This window comes from Centroberyx affinis, unplaced genomic scaffold (assembly GCF_046629955.1).
Source record: "Centroberyx affinis isolate AG114_WGS23_722 - 3 ecotype Tasmania unplaced genomic scaffold, CSIRO-AGI_Caff_v1 ptg001292l_1, whole genome shotgun sequence".
In the NCBI taxonomy this organism is placed as follows: Eukaryota; Metazoa; Chordata; class Actinopteri; order Beryciformes; family Berycidae; genus Centroberyx; species Centroberyx affinis.
The window spans coordinates 327,474-346,701 of NW_027279798.1; the positions used below are offsets into that span (position 1 = coordinate 327,474).

Consider the following 19,228-nt stretch of genomic DNA (forward strand, 5'->3'; position numbering starts at 1 on the left):
TGAGGTACGATCTTCATTCACGGATCCGTCCAGCTGCCTTCAGAGGCGGAGGAGGTAGCTGGCTAGCTTGCTAGCTACCTACCAACACCGACCGGTTGGATGTGGAAACGTCATCACTTGATGTGACAGCAGGAGGAAATAGTGAGCTCCCACTCTGACAATATTTCCGGGCACCACAAAATGCAGACCAGTATTAGCTCTAAATATATTGGCGTTAATTGGAAAGTTGTGAGATTGTGCTTTTGTTGCAGATATTTTCAAAATTGTGATTATCTACAAACAAATGCTTATTTGGGTCAAATTGCACCCAAGCCGAAACAACTGGTAACATCTAGAGCTTAATTTACATTTTTGTAACGAGTAGTTTTTGAAACAACATCAAGACTGCACAAAATCGGCTATGCTCATGCTCTCCCTGCTTAACCCAAAGGTTTAATGCCCACTTTTACATACAGATCGGAAGATGGAGCAGTTTTTTTTATTACTGTGTGTGTCATCATCCCGATACACCAGCTTTGGCTTGATGCCGCCTCCCAGAAGTCTTTGCGAGAAGTGTCTGTGTTTTTTTTCTCTGGGCGCATTCCAAATAAACGACCCGATCCTATCCTCAAATACTAGATAGGTGTCTGCGATTGCAATGTGAATATCTGCAACATCTGGGATTTGCATTGCTCGATATCTGTATGATGTAATATTAAACGAAATGTTATAGCTGTAAAAACAATAAATCAGATCAGAAAAACTGATAACATGATTGTGCGGACCGAATAGACGGCGCGTTCGCGCGCATCGATTGTGATGATCCGCGAACGAGCTTTAAAGACCCTGACGCGCGCGCCCGAGCTGTTGCGAGGGGGGATCGAATCGTGGACGCGCGCGCAGGAAGGCTGATCATCAGAGAGTCGTCACGTCACGGATCCGCAGCGACCGAGAGAGATGCTGAGGTGACAGGGAGAAGGAGAAAAGGGACGATCGCACACAAACACATTCACGGTTCTCTGTTGTTTTTAATCACCAGCGCGACAGCCGCGACCTCTTCCTATGGACGGTTCGTTCGCTATGGGATTCCGCTCGATGCTGTCGCCACCGCCTCCAAACGGAGAGGATTTGTTGTAACCACACCCGGCTCCTCTGTGGATCAAGGATTGGGAGCAAGGACCCGAGGTAAGGATACAGCGGCCATGCCATGCTTCGCCCCCCCCCTCACCCCTCTATCCTAAATAATTCCCTCTCTCGGACGGCTAGCCGAGCCAGCTGCATGCGTTGAGTTTGTTATTCTGCATGTTGCCAGAGCTTAACCTCCTCCACGCCGAGCAGGATGAGCTAGCGTGGCCTGTGGACGGCCAATGTGCGTGGACGCGCCTGAGTAAATCTGCTGTGGCAACCACCTTGTCTTGCTATGCAACAGCTCTCCCAGCACCAGTCCACTGGATAATACATTTAATTTTGCAGACTAGCACGGTATGCTGGCATGACAAATGTATTTGGGCATTACTGCAGCCTGCTACCTGCCAGATTCAGTTGAAATCACCCTATCACAGGTGTTTGCCCTTTTCTTTTTTATTCCTTAAACCCTGTTTTGCATACAAGGTACTTGGAAAGAAGGATTTGAGGCACTGTTGAATGAAAGTAGAGAATAGAAATTAAATGTTGCACCCTGACAGCACACACTTAAACGCAGCAGCTCTGCCTTATGAACACACACTTCCATGAATCTAGTCTTTATTCACGGCCTCATCATTCTGCTGTCTGCACGGTTTCTTCTGACTGTAGCGGCTGCATCCATGCTGTGAGTTGGACGGAGCCGGAGAGAGGAGGGCCTCCCCACGCTGGCTCCTCTCCAGAGCTTGTCCTGTACACAGAGAGTTGTCAGACCAGACACTAATTTCATCTCCCATCAAGTCTTCCTATCCGGCTACTGGACCAGGCCACACACCAAGTAATGAATTAGATTAGAAAGTGAAGCGGGGGAGAGTTTTTGTTCGTGATGAGTTTGTTTGCCCAGTTGTTTTCAGCTGAAGCGTGTGTGTGTGTTTGTGTGTGGGCAGGCAGGCACGTGCATGCGTACATGTATTTGTCATGCACATGCCCAGAGCTTATGCATACTCTTCTTTCAACAGAAATAGGCAGAGCTTGTGTTTTTTTTTTGGTTTAAAATGATTTTCAGTCCAGGAGCCAGAGGAATGGTCTGGGATGGGATCAGCCATTTGACATTTTGTGATGCTTTATGTAGCCGTAAAGTTGCAGTTTCCAGCAGAGCCAAAGGGCAGAGGAGACGACAAGCTGCAGTCAGCAAATGAAAATGGCACTGCACCATCGTCACCATGGAGATGCGGGGTCAGGAAGTATGATTCACGATGAGACGTGAACGGGCTGGCTGTCATAGATGGGTCCGTTTGGTCTAAAGTCTGTTCCTGGTTGGGGTTTTTTTTTTTTATTGATGATGATGATTTGCATGGAGGAGGCAGAGGAGCAGCGCTGTGCTTCTCTGTGAGGTGTGAGATTAGTCACAGTGTAAACCAGGCGGGTGTGTTTGTAGGTGTGTGTGCAGATGACATGCGTGTGTGTGTGTGTGTGTGTGTGTGTGTGTGTTGGTGAAGTGGCTCTATAGCCTGCTCACTTGCAGGTAGCAGCCCGTCGTATTTTCTGCTTCTCTGTCCCACTTGGGCCGTTTGGAGGGGCGGGGGAGTTAAAGGATGCGCCTGGTCCTAATAAAACTCTTTGACCCAAGCAGCTGGATGGAAGGTCTAGCTCACCAGGTCAGGTAAATGAGGCCGAGGTCAAATGTTGTTGTTATGTTTTGTCTGGGGAAACCGGCCAGCAGTTGCATTGTTTTGACTACTGAGAGTGCAGTATTGGAGAAAAATCACGGATCATGTGCGGATACGTTGATCGCTGTTGAATTTGATTAAATCTTTACTCTACAAAACAAAAAAGTAACGGAGGCCCCCCGCACCTACCTCCCTCTATTCCTCCCTCTATTCTCCCTTCAAAAGCACACATTCCCCCTCTTAACTATAAAATTATAGGGGAAGCATGTGGTAAACAGCAGCTTCCCCGCTTACTCTCTCCCCTTGATGAATTTTGAGCAAATTACCTCCTGGTCCTACTCAGCCTGGAAAGGACGTCCCATGCATGATAGCTCAGCTGTTTCAGAAAAGTGCTATTTTCCTCATAAAATTATTTTCCCGTGAAAGTCTTGAAGGAAAATACTGGAGTATACCGGGTGACCTTGAAGTTCCAGCATGGGACTCAGCCCAGAGGTTATCCAGTCACAGTGTTTACAGCAAGTTGCTGATCCTGTGGGTTTGAATCATTTTGTACAGCATCTTTTTTTTTGATGGTGTGCTTCATGTTTCTGTCATCCCAGATTTTAGCATATCATCAGGAATTCCACTCATCTCTTTAGAAGACATCCCCTAACTCTCGCAAGCTCTAGCTTTATCTACAAAGACTTGCAGACCCGCAGATGCTGTAATCTACACATGTGAAAAATGTGGCTTTTTAGGCAGACTATAGCCAAAAATAGTAAATAATAAATAATTTTTTTCTGTTATGTAATCTAGCAAAATTCTGGTTCAGACTCTAGCTTTGGTCAGTCTAGCTTTTGTCAGAGTTATTGGCACAAAGCAAGTTTGAAAGCAAGATTCTTCACATTTCCTCCAATTTCATATTTCTCTCTTGAGCAGAAGTCAAATATGAAAATAAACTTTTTTTATTACTGTGAATACAGAGAGGGAATTTTTCAAGGGTTTTTCATTTCTGGGCATACAACTTCCATTAATTTCTGATGGGATGTTACTATTTTCCTGCTTTTTTAGTATGTGTCCCTTATTGCTTCACTGGTAAACAAGGCTTAATGGCTGCTGCTGTCATGATTTCATCTGAAACGTTATCACAGTATAGCTTGAGACATCCTGTCCAGTCCTTTCATCTCTGTTTTGGGACGGTGCTGCTGCACCAAGGCCACCTCACTCCTGCGTGCTGACCTTGTGTCAGATTTCATGGTCTTCATTTCACTGTTATCTAGTCCAACCATGCTTGCCCTCTTGTGGCTCCCAACCTCATCGCGGTGCATGATGGGATTGATTGCCTCCTTGATGTCAGGATCATGCCCTGTAACCAAATAGTGTTTTGAAGGTTCGTTGCATAACCGTAGATGCCTGCGCGCTGTGTGCAGAATGATGAATCGAAGTTGAGTTTTCCGGGTCTGCTTTGTGTGTTTGAAGCCAGACGAGAGGAAGTTGCCAGCGTGTGCTCCCCTGAGAGATGATTATCTATGACACGACTGTTGCATAATAAAGGACCACAGACACAGCTTTTCCAGGGGAAACTCCATTTGAACCTTGTTGTAGAAGCAGCCTGCTATTTTTGTGAGGCGAGTGTTGTGCAGTGTGGACAAAAGCAGAAGGCAATAAATTCATCTTAGCGTTCAGATTTGTGTTTGGTGGCATTGGGAGGTGAGATCTGAAGAGCTGGTCCTGCATAGTGTTTCTCAAGTGGTTGGATCACAAGCTGTTTTGATAGGGCAGTGGACTAAGAAGCATTTACATGGTATACGATAAACAATAGTATTAAATTACTGCCCAGCCTATATGTAAGATAACTCAATATTCACGAGTTATCTTACATATAGGCTGGGCAGTAATTTAATACTATTGTTTATCGTCTTTCAATAGAATCATATCGTGATGAAATAATGATATTGAGTTACAGTGACACACAAATTGGTTGTCTAAATACTAAATAAAATCTCTCACAAAATGAGATCTGAAACAAATTAGGGGATATTATTTGACATTACAGATTTATATTATATTACCATGCAGTTCATCAATTTGATTATTTAATAACTAATTTAGCATATGTTAGCAGATCTATATATCGTCATTGAAATAATTTCTTCTTATTATTGTGATATTCATTTTTTCCATGTCACCCAGCTCTCCTTACATATTGGGTCATCATTTCATTGCAAATGAATGCAGAATGCAGAATTAGTTGAGAATCACTGGTCTGGCACACTGTATATTATAATAAGATACAGAGGTGACAAAGATTAAACAGCCTCAGTATATCTGATGAGACTTGCAGTACCTCATTCATAAGATCAGCCTTTTACCATATAGCCTAGCCAAGGAGCAGAATGGCCTAACTTCTAACACAAGAGATAAAGGCTGGTAAAAAAAAACCCAACTGATACTCAGATGAAACCTTTTGTCATTTTAGACCTAAGAATGTGGCCAGATTTTTATACCTCGGTTCCTTGCAGAGTATGAGTGCATTAGAAATACTTTAATACTCATATCAGTTGGTGAGATCGACTGACTGAGATCCAATCTCAGTCGGTCAGTCAACCCCACCAACCAGTTTGTCTAGAAAGACAGCTGCTGGCAGCAGGTGTGGCAGCTGCAGCTAAGGCCTTAAACCGAGGGGTTAACTTTCTCTCACAACTGGGGAGACTTTCAGACTCACTGTCATACTACATCCAGTCATGCTTTTAGGACTTTTTTATTGAAAACCCAAAGAACATTAGCTAATATCACTAAATCAACTGAATTCCTTCACTTTAAAACTTGGAATTTATTCATTGGTCGTCTGACAGTTGTGTGTCTCTCTTGGGCTTCCGTAGGGTTCTCCAGCACGGCCCAGATGCCCGGCCCAGTCTGAGGCTGTTGGTTGTCGGGGAAGCACTGAGAACAGCGGTCCTGGTCCACTGACGGGATGAGCGGGGGAGCGGAGCAAGCTGACATCCTAAGCGTGCTCGCCCTGGTCAAGGAACGATGGAAAGTGGTAAGTGACGTGCTCGTTTAGTGACAATAGGCGGTGTGTGTGTCTAACCCCGTCGCTGCCTGTCCCAAGCCCGTCCTCATCCCTCCCGCCGTCCCCACGGACAACAATCCACCACAACGCTCGCTTTGTTCACTCAAACAATGGCTTCCCCTGCCTGCGAGTCCTTCACCTCTCCTCTCTCACCTGTGGCTCGGACAGTTTGGGGTCGTGTCTCTCTCTGTCCAGGTAGTGCTGCTGCAGCATTGTGAGGGAGATCCTAAAAATAGCCCGCATAGCTATTTGTGGCAGTGCAGTGTGCTATAGGCAGCAGCAGCAGTGCTCCCCCAGGGCCCATGTCTCCCACTGCCGTACCAGCCCGGGTGCCATGTGAGGCTGTTATTCCTAACTGGCAGCCTGGCGCCACTTCCGTCTTCTAAGGAGAGGAGTTACGTAACAATGCTGCAGCTAATCCCTCGACTTTAGCTCCTAGTGCGACACAAGAGTGTGTGTGTGTGTGTGTGTGTGTTGAGGACAGTGAAGGACACGTGGGAGCTTAGCGGAAATTAAAGCGCTTACTAGTAGTGAGAGGTGAAAATGAATGGGTAAATGCGGTTAGGAAATTTTGACATGAAAGGGCAAAAAAAAAAAGAGCATGGTAAAATCAGCAATAGGCCTAATCAGAATAATTTTACTCTGCAGCTACAAGAATTTTTCTAATTGTCATAGGTGCAGAGACATTTTAGCGAAATATAGTTTAACATTACATACTGACATACATGGTACAAGGATAATGGGACCTCACATACAGGGTAAATGGACATTTATGTGATATGTACATTTTGGTAGCACACAGTTATAGAGGAGTGAAGTGTGTCTCCCTTGACTGAATGACCTGAATTTGCCCCTTGTTGCCCACATCGCCATGGCGATTGCACCATAGTGAAAAGGGACCATCTGATTTTATGTCAAAGCCCTACCAGCTCCAGGCCCAAGCGCAAAGAGAATTTCCCCTCTGCAATCTTTAAAGCATCACACACTACATACATGCCACTCTCCATATATAAAAATATAATTTCTGCACATGTCAGGTTTTCATGCCACGTCTCATCCTCCTCTTCCTCCAGGTGAAGAAGATCGGGGGCGGTGGGTTCGGGGAGATCTACGAGGCGCTGGACCTGCTGACGCGGGTCAGCGTGGCGCTGAAGGTGGAGTCGGCCCAGCAGCCCAAACAGGTGCTGAAGATGGAGGTGGCCGTGCTCAAGAAGCTCCAGGGTGAGTCGAAATGGATCAAGTGGATTCTGTTACAATTCTGGGGTTGATTGATCCTCCCTGGCATGGTGTGACCTATTGAATTGTCCCAAAAGTGCACATCCTGGGTATCGTCTGCATTCTTGGCAGACACAAGCTTAAGCAAACTGAACGCTTTTCAGTCAGTAATTGCTCCAGGAATAACAAGACCACAGAAACACACAAAGAAACGGGTTAAACCAGGAAATTATACGCTAGCGGCAAATACCAGGATAGCCTGTGTTCATCTATAGCAGCAGAGAATAATCCCTCCCTCTGAGATCACACATAGATCATCTGACTCATCTTAAAACACAGTTTGGCTCAGGCTTCAGCTCAGTTCAGTTTGCCTCGGTCTCTGCAGTGCAAAGCAAGCCATCATTCATTAGGAATTGCTGATACATCCCAGTCATTTATTTATCATTCTGTATTTCACATCTCGTTTTTTTAATGTCTAAAGGGTGAAGTGTTTCAGTTGTTTAAGTGTTGGGATTTTTAATCTAACAGAGACAAAGGTGACAACGCACTAAAACGTCTGTTTGCCTGGACACTCCCAGTCTCTCATCGTAGAGGCAGAGGATCAACAAAGCAATTAGGAGCGCTCCTTTGGGGGGCGTTTTGTTTGCCTTTTCTCTCTTTTTTTTAACCTTGTCTTTTCCCTCCCCTCCTCCTTCCTGCCTCTTTTTTAACCACTATGCCTTTTTCTTTCTCTCCTCTGAGAGGAAAATCAATGGGTTGGGATCATGTTTGCTGTCTAATGGCTGCGGCCTGAGGCATTATGGTTCTGTTGCTTCCTGAGGGAACCAGGATGTAACCTGAGACGGGCTGAACCCCGGCCCCCAAACACTGCGTACCCGCCCACTCTTAAAGAATAAACATTGACCCGAAGCCTCATAAAAAGACAAATAGGTCCTATTGAGCTAATAATAGGCTGTTTTTGTTTTTTGTTTTTGATTCTTTCATCGGGTCATTTTGATTTATTCTACCCTGAGATAATAATTATTCTTGGTGGCGATGAATTTGGGCAAGCAGGCAGTCAAGACGGGTCAGAGCAGCAAGCTAGAAACAAGAAGTTTCATCATGGAGGTCTTGTTAGTGAAACTGTTTGCATGTGTGCTGCTGTATGGGAGTGTGCTGGCTAGTTGCTCTGCACCGTTTCACTGTGCACTGAAGGGCTGCGGGGTGTGGCCGCAGTCAGGCTGCCAGTGCAGCAGTGTCCCCTGGGACCAGAGCACACACACACACACACACACACACACTCACACACACACTCACACACAGGCGGACAGCTACACACACACAGAGACAGTCATACACACGTGTACACATGATGTCGTGCGCTATAAATCAGCAGGGTAGTCATAGAGTGGTGGGGGGGGGGGGGCAGTGAACTGTAGCGGCGGCAGAGGGCAGGGGAAATATGGACACGCACATCATCATGATTCATACAGCATGTCGCATCTTATGATAAAATGATACTGCTGATGCTGTTAAGTCCCCGTGAAGGAACCTCCTGTTCTGCCCCTGAGAATATCCTGAGAATCTCTTGTTCTCTCCTCCGTCTCTTAGGTAAGGACCACGTGTGTCGCTTCGTGGGCTGCGGCCGCAACGACCGCTTTAACTACGTGGTGATGGAGCTTCAGGTGGGTGTAAAATGCAGAAAAAGCACCGGAAGAGTCAGACACACTGGCTTTTCAACAATGCCTATTGTTTCTAATGGCCCGATGCACACCAGCACCAGTGTCAAGTGGTGTGTCAAACTGCCATGACGCATTTGCTCTGAATGTCAGCAGGGGAACAACACGGCTGTTTTTTGTGAGTTTTCTCGGGACCGCGGTGACCATTTATCTAATTTTAGTGAAAAGAACATCATCCATGTTTTGAATTAGATTATTCTTGTTGAGAAAGGAAACCAAGACATAAAATCCCAAAATGCCCTGCAATATGTGATTAATTTAGCAGCCAAAATACAATTGTCCAGATGTATGGGTAAATAAACACTATATAGTTTAGCTGCTCCAGCAAGCAAGCATCCACCCAGCTTAAGTGTCCCTGGTCCATTTTCCAAATATATGAAGCAGATTGTAGAAAAGACCATCGAACAGCAAAAAATAATATAGTAGAGATGCAGGCACCAGTGCTGCAGACTGTTCACTGTCCTACTGTGTGCCACAGAAGCGTCAAATTAGTTTCAATTATTGCATCCAGCGCAGCTGGCCTTAATATCCAAGTCATCATCATGAATTCCCTGAATCTGATGATGAATGAGCTGAAAGTGTGGGCCGGGTGGGATTTATGGCCTGTTTTCTGTGTCCACTTGTAACATATTTGGCCATCACCACAAACATTTCAGTCATAGACACCATTTATCAATGATTATTGTTTCTTTTAAATAAATATTTTTGCTGCCATAATAGAGCTAGTCTAAATAAATTAAATTAGTTCAGTATTTTTTGTCTGTTATGATGACATGCTGTTTATTGTACTAACATGCACAATGGGAATAACACCAGCCACATGGCCAATGCTGCTAAATCTTTTGTTGTGGCTGGTAAGTTAGTTAGCTCCAGCAGCCACTTTGGCAGATGGTCCACTATCACTGCTCTATTCTAAAAGCCTAGTCGGCTGGGAAAATAATGCTACTGGTGAATATTTGGGGGGGATTTATCATTGTGGCCTGGGGACAAAAGCTACTTTCCTTCTCTGCTTACTTTTCTCATACATTGTCTCTTCCAGGGCCGTAACCTGGCCGACCTGCGGAGGAGTATGACCCGGGGCACCTTCAGCGTCAGCACCACCCTGCGGCTGGGGCGCCAGATCCTGGAGGCCATAGAGAGCATCCACTCTGTCGGCTTCCTGCACCGCGACATCAAGCCGGTGAGTCACTGGGAACTGGGTGCGGCAGAGAATAAATGTATTTTTTTCGTTTGGTTCCTATTTCCTTAACTCGCACTTCTCTGTTACTCATAAATACTCTGGGCATAAATATTGTCTGTTACTCATAAATATTCTGGGCACAGAGGAATATATTTTATTTCTATTGTCTGGGCAGTGCTGCTTTGACCCTTGCACTCTTTATTATTGGCTGACGGTAATGTTGCTGATTCAGGGCTTTAGCTTTTTCGACTGTTGCACTTACTGTAAGTTGGCTCAATAAGAGTTTTGGCTAAATGCCTGAAATGTAATGGAATGTAAATGTCTTCTGTCTTTTGAACTGCCATATTAATTTATTTTCCACAGTAGAAATAAAAGTTATTCCCTCGGGGAGAAAAGAATATAAATAGCTGTAAAGTTTTATTGGATTTATAACTTTCTAATCTGTATTATTATTTTTTTAACCATCGCCTCATTACGACCTTCTATCTCTGCTTCTGCTTCAGTCCAACTTCGCCATGGGCCGGTTCCCCAGCACCTGCCGAACCTGCTACATGCTGGACTTTGGTTTAGCTCGCCAGTTCACCAACTCTTGCCAGGAGGTCCGACCTGTAAGTACCCGCCTTATGTTGATCAGTGTATAGTGGGTCTAATGTGAGTAGGGAATGTTGGCATAATTGCTAATGAAGGGTTTGGGTTAGAGGTTTGATAAGAAGCGGGCACAAATGAAACTGGCAGACATTTCTTTTTATTTTCTGTGGTATTTCTGGATGAAAATCAGTGAATTCTGCAGACTACTACTACTGCTTTTATGTGTAATACATAAAAAAAACCCCTAAAATATGGCTTTATGTTAAATAAAGTAGAAAAATGGAAATGTTGCATTGCCATTTAAGTTATTGGGAGCTATCAATACAGTGTGCGGATTCTACCTCTTTCTTTATGTTAAATACACAAAAGAAAATATTCAGATCCAGTTTGGGCCTGGCTATGAGCCTATTAGACTATATCAGCAGTAGCGTTTGATTGCTGTGTCTCTTTGTGTTTGTCAGCCCCGTCCAGTGGCAGGGTTCAGGGGAACAGTCCGTTACGCTTCTGTCAATGCACACAAGAATAAGGTCAGTATCTGCTCTGCACCACAGCTCTTGTGTAATCCATCACTCTGTCCCACACGCGCCCGTTCACGTGCTTTTCCACAACAACTTTCTCACATCAGTGCCTTTTTAGTTTTTTTGGGACAAGCTTTGTTATTGTTTGTCGCCACAGTTCTGTTTCTGGTGATCAAACATTATTGATCTAGCCAGCTGTCTGATCATAATGTTAACAACGTAACCCCGGTGTAAACCTACAGGAGATGGGTCGTCATGATGACCTCTGGTCCCTCTTCTACATGCTGGTGGAGTTTCTGGTCGGCCAGTTGCCATGGAGAAAGATCAAGGACAAAGTAAGGACAACCAATAGTTGTTATCCTTCCTGGAAACTAAACAGCCTTGGCTACGTAGCTGTAAGTGATGAGATGTGTGATGTGTATGTGTATATATATTTTTGTGTGTGTGTGTGTGTTCACTCTCAGGAGCATGTGGGGAAGCTGAAGGAGACCTATGACCACCGGCTGATGCTCAAACACCTGCCGGCAGAGTTCATTGTGTTTCTGGATCACATCTCCAGCCTCGACTACTTCACCAAGCCAGACTACCAGGTGATATGGATGTTTATGTTGTGGTTTAGTAAGGGGCTCTAGTTTGTCTGACTCTGAAAATAAGCGCTGATTAAAGCCGTGATCCCATAGGATGCTTTTTCTCACGGCTGTGAGTGTCGCTAGTAACGGAGCGAGCCCAGGGGAGCGCCTCAAAAAGTGTTGCTTCCAAGATGTGAGGCACATAGTTTGGAGGAAACGTGCACCTGCTGCGACCAAACCATTGAAAATAGGATGAATTTTTGAATGTGCCTCTGCCTTTTTTTTCAACTATGTGATCACAGCCTAAAAAAGTGTTTATCTAATAGGGTCTGTCTGCAGTTAAACAGAATATAATGTCAACACAAGTATCTTACTGTCTGTAAAATGTCTGGTTGTTTGGGTAATATCTGTTAGATTTCTGCCTGTGGAATCCATGATTACGGCATCTGTTTGTGTTTGGAACCTATTTATCCTGTGGTACATCTAGTCTGAATCTCCCTGCATAAGAAATTGCATACATGTTTACCATTTAATTCATTTTGTTACAGCTGCTGATGTCAGTGTTTGACAACAGCATGAAAACCTACAACGTCGTGGAGAACGACCCTTATGACTGGGAGAGGACCGGCACAGATGGCACTCTGACTATCAATGCCAGCGCCACGACACCCCAGCACCACACCCGCCTCACGCCAGCACACATGGGGTACGTGTCTAGCAGCCCAGCAGCCATTTCAGTCAAGGCTGAGGTCGAGACACTTTCAGTGCAATCAATTCAGGAGGTGGATATTTATTTATTTTTGATAGAAAGGTTTTGCTAGCCAATCTGTAAACCTAAAATGAAGGCTATATACTGTAGTTGTTTTTTGAAAAGCCAATTCATTTTACATTTTGAATTGAGTGACTAAAATTGTACATTCGTCTCTGCATGGTTATCAGTAGTCTCTTTTACGGTCTCAACCATCAAATGAATGTTCAAATGTGTGTATTTTTTGTTCTCCAGAATGGCGAATGCCTCTCTGATCCCTGGCGACCTGCTGAGGGAGAACACGGACGAGGTTCTGCAGGACGAGCAGCTCAGCGACGGGGAGAACAACCCCGCCCCCGACCGCCTGCCCGGCTCCCCCGTCCATCCTCTCCGCAACCAGGAGGCTGACGTCTGGGAGGAGCTGGACCGCAACCGTAACCGCATCAGGACCGCGGTCTGGAAGGTAGGCTGCACGTGAGGACACACACGCGTTCCACGGATGGGATGTCAGGTGGCGTGTTTGCTACAGAAAACACAATGGCCGATTCTCTACAGTCCCACGGCCCATTGGTGGTGGTGATGCATAGTGCTTTCTTAATATGATTAGACTACTGTGGGAGTTGTGTGATAATTCACAGCCAAGGTGTGAAGACTCACAGTTTGAGGTAAATTTTCACAAAAATAGAAATGTTGCTTCCTTTTCCATGTATTCACAATAAAGAACAGACATGATTTGTAGAAAATTATTTTCTCAAGTGCTGTAAATTGATTGTAAAATGATAGTGCTCAGGTATAGAGGGGTAAAGTGTCTCACCCCTGACTGAGAGACTTGAATTTGCCTCTTGATGACCACATCGCCATGCCGTCACGCTGTCACGCCGTGGAAGAAAGAGACCATCTGATTTTATATGTCTGTGTTGTAATAAAACCTCAGTGAAACCTCAGTTGGCAGCAGGGTGGTGTAGTGAGTAGAGGGACTGTCCTTTAACCAGAGGGCCAGGGTTCAAGCCCCTGTAACAGCAAGCATCTACCCTGCTTAAAGTGTCCCAAAGCAAAATGCTGAATCCCTACCTGCTCCAGGGTCACTGCTTTGTAGCTGACTCTGCACTTTGACCTCCCTGTGAAGGGGGGTAAGCAATGGTAAACTCACCTTTTCATGTTCTTAGTTCCATCATTTTGGTTCTGTAGAGTTTGGTCACCCCTGAAGTACTCTCATAAGAATCCACACCTCAATTGAAATTCATCTGTTCTTTTATCTAATAAGTCCCACTAATTGTCTGGTTCCCACAGGCGGCCACAGAGGAGGAGCATAGCAACAACCAGGGCCACCAGAGCCCCTACGCCGGGCCCAGCCTGGGCTCCCCAGTCAAAGTGCACTCTGAGGTCATGGCTTCAGACCGCGACGGCCCCCTGCTGAGGAAGCTCCGCAACATCCACAGCTTTGACCTGGAGAAGAGGCTTGGGCTGGAGTCCAAACCCAGTCCAGAGCGCTTCCTGGAGGCCTGGTCAGTCTGTCCATTGCCCCTCTCAACAACAACAATTTTACCATTTATCTTATCAACTGTTTCATTCTGTTTTAAAGAGACTTGACTGTTTGCATCTGTCTGTGTGTCTGTCCAGCTCAGCAAAGCACCAGTTCGGTCCCCAGCAGCAGGAGAAGGAGGCTGAGGGGGTTGCAGGGGTCCCAGTAGCTCATGGCCAAGCTGTCCTTGCTGGGGAGCGTCCTGAAAGGGTCTGGCACTATGATGAGGAGTTCCTGTCTGGTGGTGGCTCTCCTAAGCCAGTATCTCCTGGCTCTCTGGAGCAGGGTGAGGGGGCGGCCAGCAGCGGGGGCTTCGTGGCCCTCAACCTGAGCTCTGGCAGGCAGGACGTTGACTCGAGGGAGTGGGTAATGGTGGAGCGGCCCAGCGGCTCCCCGGGGGCCAAGGCTACCGCCAGCCCTTCAGAGGAGGATGAGGAGGAGCCAGAGGTGCTCCAGCCAGGGGAACAGTCTCCTGGATGGGAGAAGGGCATCCCTAGCCCTAACTCTGGCAAAACTAATCACGAAACCCTAGCTTCCCCCATGGGAGCTGCCAAGGTGGACAGGCTGGAGCTCAGTGTGGGCCCTGCGGGGAACCTGCCCCCCATCACTCCAACCAGCCCAGCCGAAGCTCTGGCAGAGGGAGTTCTCACTCAGGTAAGCCCCTTCACTCGAATACCATCTCATGACATGACATACATGATACTGACTGTAGTCAGCATTTTACAAAGTTAAAAAGCTGCACAGAGTCAGAGTTCTAGCTATAGAACTTCAATGCTAATATCATACAACTATTAGAGTTCCACCAGCTGCATCTTGCTCTAGTTTGAAGCAAAATGTTACTGCTTTATGTGTGCGCGCTTCTTTGCTTGTGTGTATTTGTTAGAAAAGGATATTCCTGAGACAACTGCGGAGCTTTTATCAGATCGAGGCAAGGGGGGAGAGAGAGCTTATGGTTTTGAAATGCACTTTGATTTGCATTAGATATCATGCATATTTTATCTTATTTGCAGACACTCATTTGCAATGCGTTGGGTTGATTTTATTTACTTCACAAATTAAATGATTTATTTCCAAGATCTGCTTTGGTTTGCTTAGATTAAATGAGTTGTTTGCTCCTTTGCTATTCATAACCTTCAGTATCCGACCAGCCCTTTCACCGAGTCCAGATTCCTGCCCAACAAAGTCCAACACAGACTGCTTTCACTCAAAATGTAGAGCAGTGTTTTTAATACAAGAGGAATGAATGCCCTGACTGTCCCCTCACCCCCCCTTACCACCAGAACCACTCCCTCTAATTTTGAAATGTACACTGCCTTCCCCTAATCCACCCCTCCTCCTCCTTCCTCCCCCGCCCAAAAAACCCTTCCGTCCTCTTTTGGCCGCTCTTTCCCTGACCTCAACAACTCGACACTGCGCTACCCCCCCACTGCGCCCTACTCGCCCTGCCCCACGACTCTTCCACCCTCCATCCTCTCACTCCCTCACCTATCTCACAACCCCTCCTCTCTCCCATCTCCCACTTCTCTCCCTCCCCTCTCTTAGCTCCCCACCTCTCCTCCATCCCTGCCTGAGGAGGTTGCGATCCGGACATCCAGCCCCATCCTCCTGCGCTCTCCCAGCCCACACACCCTCCTGACCACCTTGTCGGACCCGCTGCACCAGCGCCAGCCGCCGGGCATGAGGCGCAGCCAGTCTGCCGACCAGCAGCAGCAGGAACGCCCCTCCTCCTCCTCCTCCTGCCACGCCTCCCTACCACTACCACCAAACCCCGCCCCCGGCACCCGCTCGCCCGGCCGCAGGAAACTGCCTGCCATCCCGGCGGGTGCTGCCAACACCAAGTTTCCCTCTGTCATACGCATCACTCGCGCCCAGCTCCAGCAGGTGATTAGCCAATCACGATCCCGTAGCATCACAGAGCGAAACTCTCATCCATTCAGCTTCCTCTCTCTCTTAATACTTCACTAGCCGCACACCAGCTGTCAGCTGCCACCATTTTTATTCTTTTTTTGTTATGCTGTTTGTTTTGGCTTCTTGTTTGGCTTCTTTTGTTTTGTTTTGCTTTTTGTGGGCTTGGTCATTGTGTTGTCGTCAGTCAGCTCTCTCCAGAAACCAGGAAGGGCATTGTGCAGGCCAGGCAGAGCATGCTCAGATGTGTCCTTGTGTCTGGACATGTGTTCTTGTGATCTGAATAGGGGTGTGTGTTTGTCTGATTGTGGCATGTGTGTTTGGAATGTGGAGTCATGACTACAGGTTGCATGGTCTCTTTTGTTTCAGATCGTCTTTGTCTTCTCTCTCTTTCTCTTTCTCTCTCTCTCCCTGTATTTGTTTCTCACCCTCTCTTCGTTGAAGCCCCCTGCGAAGTTGCGTGAACGTTTCCTGTCCTACTTGCCGGTTTAGTACTCACAGCTTGACTGACACTGCCATAGCACTTGTGTGTTTCGGTCTCATAATGGTAGCTATGGCATTGCATGCTGTTGCCAACTAATCTCCATTAAATACCCCATATTACAAAAATCAGGCTCTTGCTACAGAACTACAGCACAACTCGACATGTTGTAGTCTATCAGCAACAGGCCGTTGACAATTAGAATATTACTCCCATTTTATAGTGTGGCGTATTTCTAGAGTAACACCTGTGTGTTTTTCTCTTCCCTCCTCTACTCCTGTCTCTCTGCTTCCCCTCCCCCTCCAGTTGACGGCTCAGCGTCCCTCTGGTCTGTCCTCCCAGTCAGGATCAGACAGTGTCCCACAGTGCCTCCTGCTGGAGAGGCGTGGCGAAGCTGAGGCTGATGCTCAGCAGCCCCTGGACCACACCGCAGACATCAACACCCCCCAGTACCATGTGCCCACCCAGGCGGGCATGCCCACAGACCCCCTGGTTGAGACGCTGGTGAACGGAGACAGCCACACCAAAGCCCAAAGCCCTGTGCCAAGCCGAGTGTCTTCCCCACGCTCTCCACGCTCACCTTCCTCTCCGCGCTCCCCTTGCTGTCCTCACAGCCCTGTGTTTGCCAACGGCCACCTTTCTCCCCCTGTCAATGGCCAAAGGGACTTAAGCAATGGAGCATTCTCCAAGCTGAAAGACCCTGAGAATGATTCTGGCCTCGCTCCCTATGCCACAGAGCCCCAGCAGCATGCCCCAGGTGGGCAGGGGAGGGGAGCAGGGAGTCAGGCTGCAGAGGAGACCGGTGGCTCAGCCTCCTCCCCTGTTGTCCCCCGTAAAGACCCCACCCGCAGGCAAAGTCGCATCCCTGTGCTGGAGCCCTCCAGTCTGCTGGAGCCCCCTCCTCCAGGTTCCGCTAAAGAGAAGCTTCTGCAGAAGAAGGCCAACCACCAGGGCCCGGTCCCCTCTCCCACCGCCTCCCCGTCCCTCTCCGACAGGCGTGGCCCTATGGTGGCCTCCCTCCCTCGGGACCCGCTGTCCTCCGCCTCTGACCGCTCCCAGGACGAAGACTCCCTCCTGGGCTCCCGCTCTGACCGCCAGGGAGACGACGCTCCTTCTCTCTCCTCCTCCTCCAGCCCCCTGTCCCGCAAGAGCAGGATCCCTCGTCCCGTTAATCCCACCCCCGCCCCTGAGCAGCTGGCTGCCCAATTCATGCCGCGCCCGCCCCCCGGAAAGCCACCTAGCCGCCCCATAGTGGAGGGCAGGTAACTTGTCAATCAGCTGCCTTGCTTTCATGTGACATGCTATATTAAATTAACTTGTGTCGCACAAAAAACATAAGACAACATATGACAATGAGTAGATATTGTGCATGAAATCTCACTTGGCTGATGATTTTTCTTGTAATGAATTAAGCTGATTTATCAACCTGTTTTGCTTAAGACTGTATGACTTGGCTGTAATTTGTCCTGCTTTGTGTACCCACCCCCACCCACCCAGACTTAGGCGTTACCGCATCCGAGCAGGCAGCACCAGCGACTCAGACCTCCTGTCCTGCCTGGCCCAGCTGATGCATGGCTCCCGCGGCTCCCCCCTCCACCACCGCTCCTCTGCCCAGCACGGGGGCTCCAGGATGGGCATCTGCAGCCTGACAAGCTCCCCGCACCACCACCGCAGCTCCAGCGCTTCCCCACGCAGCTCCTCCTCCCTGCAGCGCTCCGTCAGCTCCTCGCCCTCCCGCCATGAACACCGTGGCGGTGGGGGAGGGGGCTGCCTGGGCCGCAGCCGCTCGCCTCCCAGCTTCTCCGGCTCGCCGCCTCCCCGCCGCTCCTACCCCCACCACCAGGAGACTTGCTGCAGCCGGCAGGCCCGCACAGGCCCCTTCCACCTGTCCAGGGGGAAAGGCTGCAGCCGAGAGGGCAAGTGCTCCAGCAAGCTGAGCAGATAGTCGCCCACCGGGATGCTCTGCCACCGCAGAGGAGGGGAAGGCTACAATCAGGATGGGGAAGAGCGCAGTCAGGACGAAGGCCTGCGTCGTCCCGCCCGAGTGTCGTTAGACAAGAGAATTCTTGTCTCCCTTTTTCCCTGTCAATCTGAACTTCACCGTGTCTCCCCACCTCACACTGTTCTCTTCAGTCCTTCCATTTGCACACAGGTTTTTTTTCACCCATTTATGTGCCCAGTTTTATGGTACCTAATCAGACGGGGGATGATGACATTTCAGGGTACTCAATTTGTATAGTTTACCATGTTGTAGAGCAAACTAGTGTAGCTGTGAAACTAAACAGTGATTTCCTAATACAGGAAGTATTGTAGTATATAACTCAATAGTTGGGCCAGTGGGCATATAAATCAGCTCCCTGTTTGTTAGTATTTGATACATCCTGCACCACAATATATAGTAACTCATTTAGCCCCATTATTAATGCACTTGGATTATACTGATGGAATATCAGTATAGCTGATCACTACTTAATTAAATATTGGCCTGGGGTTGACTCGGTTATCTCCTCTGCATTTATTTGGAGACTGCAGGCAGGGTATAATTTTTACTTTATACTATATGCGAATGCATAAAGCCAGAATAAGTGTACAGTAGTATTTATTAAAATATTATTTATTTTAACGCTTAGCAATGCTTATGTCTCCTACCCTCTCTATGATAGTGGATGTATGGTACCTGTGTCCCTTACATTAGTTTTAAATGTTTAACAGAGCGGATTACTCCAAAGTGATCCTTTATACAATCATGTAAAGTGTGTGAGGACACACACCTACTTGTGCCTACTGTGTTGCTAAGGAGGAATCTAAATGTCACACTGAATGAATGAATGAATTACAGGTCAGAATTCCTTTAAGTGAAACTCCTTTTGAAAGTTGCTTAGAAATGATTGCATTGATGTAACATGTTTCTCAATCCTGTCCTTCCAGTAGTAGTAGTAGTGGTGGTGGTAGTAATAAGCC

At 47.5% G+C, this 19,228-nt stretch overlaps 1 protein-coding gene across 1 annotated transcript; it reads left to right on the top strand.

The window, feature by feature from the left end:
* The first annotated feature begins 5,602 nt into the window (after window positions 1–5,602).
* ttbk2a (tau tubulin kinase 2a) lies at window positions 5,603–18,212 on the top strand. The gene is made up of 15 exons (XM_071525420.1): window positions 5,603–5,793; window positions 6,897–7,044; window positions 8,629–8,702; window positions 9,796–9,936; window positions 10,440–10,544; window positions 10,986–11,051; window positions 11,285–11,377; window positions 11,507–11,632; window positions 12,160–12,317; window positions 12,615–12,822; window positions 13,650–13,864; window positions 13,980–14,535; window positions 15,424–15,762; window positions 16,574–17,529; window positions 17,765–18,212. The coding sequence occupies exons 1-15, from the start codon at window positions 5,725–5,727 to the stop codon at window positions 18,210–18,212; spliced, it is 3,702 nt and encodes a 1,233-aa protein (XP_071381521.1). The 5' UTR covers window positions 5,603–5,724.
* Window positions 18,213–19,228: the final 1,016 nt, after the last annotated feature.